This window comes from Pseudopipra pipra, chromosome 8 (genome assembly GCF_036250125.1).
Source record: "Pseudopipra pipra isolate bDixPip1 chromosome 8, bDixPip1.hap1, whole genome shotgun sequence".
Taxonomy (NCBI): domain Eukaryota; kingdom Metazoa; phylum Chordata; class Aves; order Passeriformes; family Pipridae; genus Pseudopipra; species Pseudopipra pipra.
In genome coordinates, this window is record NC_087556.1 from 3,888,088 (window position 1) to 3,896,408 (window position 8,321).

Here is an 8,321-nt window from a genome sequence, read left to right on the forward strand (position 1 = left end):
TGCCTAAAATCTACAGCACTGCAAACTATACATGCAAAATGAAAGGACACTGACCTCATCAAGCAGTTGGTCAACTCTTCCCAAAATAGCCGTCTCCATTTGGTCTGCTGAGAGCCAGGCAGGGAGCTGTGTGGGTCTGTCCGCTTCCAAGTGGGACACCCGGGACTGCAGATCGGAGGTCCGAAAGTACAGCAGGAGGCTCAGCACCAGAGAAAGCAGGGAGACGCCGGGCAGCCCCGAGCCCAGCAGGAGAGGGAGGCGGCAGCATCTCTCCCCATCGCCGGTCCTGGGGGGAGTCACACACCCCCTGTCAAAAGCTGCTTCGTCGACGCCTTTCCAGCTCTTCTCCTCCAACATTCCCTCCCTGTCCTGAGAAACAATAAATAAATAAATAGAATAAAGAAAGCCTCACTCCTACTCCAAGAAGCACAATCCAGAAGGCACAGAAAAAGAGCATCCAAGAGGATCCCAGTGCCAGCAAATGACAAATGACAGCAATAATGACAAAAGTGGATGGGGGGGTGGGGGGGGTGTCTTTAAAAAAATAAAAACAAACCACACACACATAAAAGAGGTGCAGAAAAAAAGAGATCCAACTGCAGCAAAGAGTGCGAGGGGGAAAAATAATCTGATCAAGATTTTTGTTTTTCCTCCTGTGTTTCTGTCTTTTGGTTCGCTGGGGGGTTTTTGATTCCTTCTAAGCTGCCCGTTTCAGTTCCTTCGCAAACTGGCCAGGAGCTTGCACATGAAAGTCCCCATTAGAGAGAGGTAATTCTCAGCTGCTCTGGCGACGTTGTGCTCTGGCTGATCGTGGTTCCCCTGTAACATGACACACTCCCTTCGAACTACGGGGCTGGGATGAGCGAGCTGCGCGGCTTCCCAAAGTAACCTCCTCTGCTCGCCCTCTCTCTCCACCTCTCCCTTGCTGCATGATTTATTTATTTATGCAAAGCGCCGGGGTGGGATCGGGCAGTGGGACGCCCCTGTCCCGCTCGGTCCCCAAAGCACCTCTCCGCCGCCAGCCCTTCCTTTGAAGTGACTCTCGCCGAGGTTATTTATAGTGGCAGGAAAGAGATTGTAAAGCAGAGGCTGGGCTCACACCAGCCTGCGTCTTCCTTTCCTCCCCGCAGCCGAGAGCACTTTATGGGATGATGCAAAAGCCTTGCCGCGTCCCCCACGCAGATCCTGGGGCATCCCCGAGGCACCAGCGGCGGGGTATTTTGACCCTGATATTTTGAGGAGATCAGCCAGGCAGGGTGAGAAACAGAGGGAAACATTTGGAAACAAGAGCTGGCAGCTGAGGGCTCTGCTAGAAACAAGCGAAGGGCAACAGGGAGAAACACCCCAGGCAGGCAAGCTGCAGTGCAAGGGGGGAACTTTTGGGGCCTGATTTGGGGGTACAGCCTGCCAAGGGCGTTCAGAGGAAATAATCTGCTGAGGCCCTCTAGTGAAGCAGAGCTTCTCGTCGTCTCCTCTGTGTCCCGGCGGGCGCAGGGTACCAGACAGACAACCCTCTTTGGCAGGGAGCAGTCTCCCTAAAACGTGCTGTAGGGCAGCTCCGAGCCACGCACCTGGGAAACAAAGTCTCTTTCTGTTCTTCAGGAGCAAGGGAGGCCCACCTCTCCCAATTTTTCTGAGCATAACATACAATATTTTACCCTCCAGGGTGACATGTAGGCTCTGCTGAGCCCCTGCCTGTCTGTCTGTCCATTCTTTGATCCCTTCCTTGAGCACGCTCAGCAGCAGAGCAGCACAGGGCTCACCATGGTGCACAGTCCTTAAAACCCAGGCAGCAAATTGGTCTCTTAAAATCTGGCTCCCTTGTGGCTCTTTCGCTGTCATTTACACGTTTTAAATGAAGATTTTGCGTGCAGTCTGTGCTGGAAATTACTGGCAGAGAAAACTCATATTCATCTCTGGCCCGGTCTCTGTTTCAGAGGGCTGGAAGAAATAGACCTTCTGGGAGCAGGTTAACGCGAGCACGAGCTGTTTCTCCTCCACCAGACAAACCCTTGGAGGACCCGGTAGCACACAGCCCCAATTCTTTGAATGGCCTCATGCCTTTCACAGCCACTCGCTTCCCAAAATGGGGCTTTAGTGTCTGCAAGGCAGGAAATCCTTTCTTTATTTCTTTTAGCAGGTTTCTTGTCATCTCGCTGCTCCAATTTGCGCTGCTGTTCCGGCACGCATGGAAAACACCTCTCTGATGGCTGCAGCCTTTCAACAGTTTCTCATATGAGCAGGGCAGAAACGTGTTACCCACAGACCTGGCACACACTGGGTGTCTGTTTGGAAGGCGCAGCCACCCCCGTCTCCTACCCCCTGCTCGGTCTCTTCCCTACGTTAGCAGCCAATTTCTTTGCAAAAGGAAAAGGAGTCCCTGAGGCTGTGGCTTTTCCAGAGATAAACCATGGTCCATGGAGTTACCGAAGATACCATCTGCAATCACAAAAAATAAGCAGACAGCAAGAAATGAAGAGGAGATGCTTAGAGGCTGATGATGCAGTGTTTGGGAAGCAGAGATCAGGGAAATGTCAGTTGGCAACTGGGGTGCTGAGCATCCTAGAGAGTGATGAAGAACACTAAGACTGAGGCTGAGCTACTGATGACTGCAGCTACCTGCCTGTGTTATACATTGTTTCACCTCAGGCAGTCTCTCTCTATCTCCCCTTTATACCAGTCTAAGCACTAAAATCACAAAAAGCCACCCTCTAAGCTGAAAACGGAAATCTGCTGGGTGTCTACATCTCATTTTCCCACACTGGCTGAGGAGAGGTCTCTGCTCTTTCGCTCCTATTTGTGATAGAGACCCTGCTGTCCAGACACAAGCATCGGCTGAATGACTCTGTAAGTGCCTTTTCCTGCCTCCCCACCAGCCCCTCTCCAGCTGATCAGCTCATTTAGGGGGTATGTCATGGATGCCGCAGGCTGGAGAGCCGCACTCAGCCGGGTTTCATGCGTCAGCCTTAGTTGCAGATGTGCAGGAGGGCAATTCTTCTATCCATGAGGCATTAAGGAACCCTGTCATCCCATGCCAATACGAATGGACTAATTTAGCTACAAACCTGAGCCAACCGCGCATGTCGCGTCTGCAGCGCTGCTCGACAAATGAGCTGCCTCCAGGGACGGGCCCCACCATGTGGAGTCATCGCTCCACGAGGTGAGCACAGCTCAGCCTTCAGCTCTCCCCACAGCCCCTGAGGAGGTGGGTGCCGGCCTGAAACCTCCTGCAAGTTTGTGTCTCTTGAGGCTCGTTGAGTAGAAGCAGATGCTCCGTTACAATCAGGAGTGATTTCACTGACCGGTGACTCTTAGACCGCCTTCGATATGCTGAGCTTGAGGCTGTATCCCTCTCTCCTCAGGGAGGTTGATGCAATTCTTTACAACGACAGTAACCACACACTTCCGCCACTTCTAGGAGGTCCTCTGGGGCGGTTATGGACCTCAGCACAAACATACAATGATATCTGGAGCAAATATAACCATATATACCTCCCAAAGCAGCTGAATTCCTCTGTTCAGCGAAAGAGTTTCCCATCTAGCACATGGCACTGGGGCAATTGATCAGTGACAAAGAGTTTGGCAAGCCTCTGGCTTGCTCAGTCTGTTGCTGGCACTGTCAGTTCAGCTTTCTAGGGGGCATTGGTATGTGGGCAAGGTTTGCCCAGCACTGCTCTGCAACGGACACACAATGCTCATAAAGGGGCACAATGTGTAAGGCAGGGCACAATGTGGTATCATTGCAACAGACCCTCTTTGACCCAAGGTAGGCACTATGGACATGAACCACTCCATGCCACAGGCCAGAAATAGAAGAGCTGCACATGGATGAGGTTCTTGCTTCTATAAGCACAGTTCAAGCCTTCCAGGTATCTACAGCTCGTCTTCACTTGGTCTGGAAAGGGGTGGATAATAGCAGCAGGCTTTCCTCACCTTCCTTCGCTTTAAGCACAACCTTTCCTTAAAGAAATAATGTGCCCTTCCTGTCACTAACTGGAAGTTGAAGCCAACTGCATGGAAATGGCTGTGTGCTCAATCCCACCAGCGACCTCCAAAACTGTCTGAGGAGAACTTCCCCTTTTCAGGTCATTTACCAGGGAGGAAAAACCCCAGCCCAGTTCTCTTTTTCCTTTCTGTTCTTGTCCTCCCCCCGCCCAGGAAACGTGGGGGTCTTAGTGTGCTCGATGAGCCATTAACTAGCAGCCGACATCTCCAGCTATTGTAAATATATTAACTCAAGGCCTTTCGCTGCGTTTATTAGACTCAAGAACAACATCTGGAAACAGATGTTTTCTGAGCGCAAAGGCGAGGAGGGAGGAGAGTAGAAAAACGAGGCCAGGGGAGGACTCTTGCAAGTGGAAGTGCATGGTCTGCAGACCATCCCTTTGCACAATGCTGCTCAGATGGAGCACTGCAAGGGGCCAAGGCGAGCGCAGCCGTGTCCCTCCCAGGCAAGGCAGTGAGAGTAGGATGTCTGAGGGGGGCTGCTTGAGAGAAACAGCAGTGGGGGAATAGAAAAACTCACATCAGTTTTCAAGGCCCTTGTGAGGAGCAGCTATAGTGCTCTCACACAAATAGGATACTGAGACAGAGAGATTTAGTTGTGGGTTTTTTTCCTTTCCTGGTCACAGACCTTCCCTCATCCTAAGTTGCTCTATGTCCCAGAGACTGCCAGGCTTATGGTGGGGTAATGTCACCTCCACAACAATTTGGCAGCATCTGCCACTGGTCTAGGGTCCCCATGGGGCACCACCAGTGCCCTGTCTGCCCCAAGCAGCTCTTTCTCAAAGGGCAAACAGAGTGGAAACCTCCCATCCCAAGGACTGTGAAGGTCCTGCTCTGATGAAGAGTCTTGATGTCATGGCTCAAGTTTAGACAATATTTAGAGAATTACATAGTGTTAACTAGGGACAAAAAGCAAGCAGGCAAATGCAAGCTTAAAAATACATCCTATAGCATTACTGTGAAACTCAACTAGATAGATTTTAGCTTAGGTAGCAGAGATGCCTAAGTTACAATAGAGGTCTGAGATCAAAGCTTCCATGCATTTCTTTTGTGGGAAATGCAGCTGAACACACACCCTTGCTTTTTATAAAAATAAAATAAAAAAATTGGCCAACAAACAACTAAAAAAAAACCAAAACACAAACCAACAACAAAAAAAAAATTAACAACCCAACAGCAACAAAAAAGAAACACCCACAACCAGTATTTTGTCATCTTTAGCCCTAGGTTCACAATAGGTATCTCCACCCCTGTCTCTCTAATGGGCAGCTACACATACTTTGCTAGGAAGGTCAGTAATATTGAGTATTACCTACCCAATTTGGCATTTGTTTATAAGAAGTATTAAGTAGCCTATGGAGCAGAACAATTCCCGCCTGAGGAGCTGCTCTAACCCATTGTAGAGTTATAGAATAAAGACACATTTGATCCTTTGGGAAAAGAGTTATGAAAATACATGGAAAAAATGTACTGTCCACGCATAGTAATATCATGGCTGTTTTCAATCACTTGGTTTCCTACAAAACAAAGAGGCTCACTGCACAATATGAACTCCTAGCATTGGTAGCAGCAAGGAAAGTAGGGAAGAAACAGAGTTAGTACTATCTGGTTGGGGGTTTATATTTTCATAACCCTGAAATGCCTGAGCTCATTGCTGCCTCCCTCCCATCAAAGCCAAACCGGCTTCGTGCAGCCGCAGTGGTGGGAACCTGTCCCCGGAGCTGTGTGAGAACAACCGAGCAGAGCTGGGCTGCGTCAGGGGTGGGAATGCAGCCACCAGCAGCTCCTGCAGAGGCTGGCTCACAGCCTCCAAGGGAGGGCGAAGCAAACCCGGGTTGTGCACGGTTTGGGGCCAATCCTTCTGAAAGGCCACCCCTTCTCCTGCACCCCCCGCAGAGGGAAGGCTTTGCAGGAGGACAGTGAGGCAGCAAGTGGTGGACACACAGTTAAGTTGCCCACGCTTCTCCCTGTGTTTTTAACTAACCTCTCACCTTTTGTTCAGATGACGAGAGGAATGGCTCCGAGCAAACCAGGCTCTGCACCCTTCTTCATGGCGGAAGGAACATTTTTCTCACAGAAAAAGCACTTCACAGCCAAGAAGCATTTCACATGGAGATGTTTTACTTCTTTTCAGCAGTGGTTTGGGGTTTTTTGTTTGTTGTTGGGTTTTTTCCTCCGTGTTTGGAGTTGATTTTTAATGGGTTGTGTTCAGTGCTGCTGCAGTCTGCAGAGAAGGTCATCTCTTCTAGCCTGTTTTTCGCTGTTATCTTGGTTCCTGCAGAGCCTGGGTGGGAAAGAGATGGTAAATTAAAAGGAACAACATTGCTACAAATAAGACAAGAAAAAGCCTCCACCCTTACAGTACTATTCTCCAATATGTTGCAAACTTAAAAATTCCCACAGCAGCCTGTGAGAGATGCATTTTGCTCAGGACCGAGATGTGCCTACACTGGGAAAGCTGCTATGGAAACTCTTGGTGAACCTGGGAAACCCCTGGTGCAGAGCACCACTACAGGTTCTCAGCACAGCTAGAGCAGTACAAAGCATTAGCTGTAGCAAAGAGGTTCTCAGACTGAACATTCAAAATCTGCTCAGCCAGGTGGAAAAATAAGGGTGAGATTTTCAGGCATGAAATCAGTAGGGCACAATGTTCTCCAGGACAAGGCTGGGACTCTGGAGAAAAGCTCCTCTGTTCCCAACAGCAACTCCCCCTCAGCTCCTTGCTGAGCAGAAAACCTCCCTCTGGTAAGGCCAAGCTCAGGCATTGTGTGCTCAGTTAGTTACTGGTGCACTGCGGTGCATTGGCACGAGAGGGACTGATAAGCCAGAGCACTGATTTGCATTTGGATTTACCATTAAACAGTTTGGTGTGAAGCTACTGCTGAATGCCTCTAGCCTCACTGCACAGCTGGGCTATCCTGCCTCCCCCTCACCTCTGCCAGGTACAGAGTTCCATTAATCCACTGCCTATTTCCACACGCATCGCTAAAATAACCCTTCACCTTTGACAGATGCAGATCAGGCTCAAGCTGCCACCCACCTGGGACAACCAGCCCACACGTGGGGTGAACACGCTATAGGGTGATCTGGAAACCCCAAAATCCTGGCCAGGGCAGACCAGATGCCACATGCATGTGCAGAGGCTGGCAGAGTTGTGTCACAGCTCTGTCTAGGAAAACCAAGCCCTACAGTGCCGGGGCAGGCGGGGATCCCTGTGCAAGCAGCCAGGGAACCCGCAGCAGCTTTGTATGGACTTTGAAGTTAATGAATCAGAGCTGGGAGGATTGGGAAACCCAGACCAAGTGTCAACTGCACTAGGGGAAGCAAAAATAATGAAGCGAGGCTCCCCTAGAAGACTGATTGTTTTGGAGTCCAGAAGTGAAGGAGAATGGATACAGCAAGCTCAGGAAATTGAAAACAACTTTGGGTAAATACTTCCTCTCACTCCAGCACTTGGTCTTTTATCAAAGCTGATTCAGACCCTGACAGCACCGAGCAAAGCAGTTCTGCTCCATCGTAATGCAAAAGACAGGCCCGGCAGACAGGAGGTTAGTGGCTAATGGAGCGGAGTCGGGTTCAATTTCCCTGAAAATTGCTTGCAGAGGAAAGCCAAGAGACAAGGAGCACTGCTAATGTCCTTCTGCAATGCCAGTGCTTCCCCTGCACAGGGCAAAGCCCTCACTTGTGCCCTCTGCCTCCCATGCCGCAGCTCCCTGCCGATCCCCCCGGCACTCCAGTGTGAGGGAGAGCAAAGCCAAAGCAAAGCAGGAAGGACATGAGCTGCCATCCTTGGAAGCAGACTGATGGTGTCAGGAAGCAGCATGGCTCCCACCACAGTTGCTTTCTCAGCACCTGATGTAAACCCTCCTGGCAGGGTAGTTAACCTGCTTTATTCAAAGCAGCTCTATCAGCAAACCTTCAGCCACCTATGGAGTCTCTTCCAGCTTTTTGGGATTTTGCCTGCCACCAGGGGCTTGTCTCCTTTTAGCAGCATTGCAAGGGGACTATGGAAAGATGCTTTTCCATCCCCAAGGCACACTTGGCAAGACCAGTTCACACAATGGCTGCAGTGCTCCAGGATGTGCAGTGTCAGTGCTCTGCATCCCCATCAGGCTTGGCACCCAAGGGACATGTCTGAAGCTGAGTGCCAATAAATGAACTTGTTTTAAGAGAAAGGGTCCAGTTCTTCTCGCTTGGGACTCATTGAAGTCAATGGAAAAAAGCTCTTTTTAGCCTCCTTAGTCTTTGGCACTTAGGTCTCACAGCAGCTTGACGTCAGTGTGGTCACTCCAGATTTATACCAGTCCAGAAAAAGG

The 8,321-nt window shown here is 50.2% G+C and overlaps 1 protein-coding gene across 19 annotated transcripts in view; it reads right to left on the reverse strand.

Annotated features, from left to right (window-relative positions):
* Positions 1 to 1,028, reverse strand: part of COL13A1 (collagen type XIII alpha 1 chain) — a 95,821-nt gene extending 94,793 nt beyond the window's left edge. For 8 of the 19 annotated variants that reach the window (XM_064662231.1, XM_064662224.1, XM_064662226.1 and 5 more), the window contains exons 1-2: positions 566 to 1,027; positions 55 to 364 (exon numbers count right to left, since the gene is read on the reverse strand). In XM_064662231.1, the coding sequence (XP_064518301.1) occupies positions 55 to 364; positions 566 to 567 (312 nt within the window). In that variant the 5' untranslated portion in view covers positions 568 to 1,027. Of the gene's footprint in view, positions 1 to 54; positions 370 to 563 lie in introns of all 19 variants that reach the window. The other 11 variants (XM_064662232.1, XM_064662225.1, XM_064662228.1 and 8 more) reach the window with 4 other exon arrangements.
* Between the last annotated feature and the right edge of the window lie 7,293 nt (positions 1,029 to 8,321).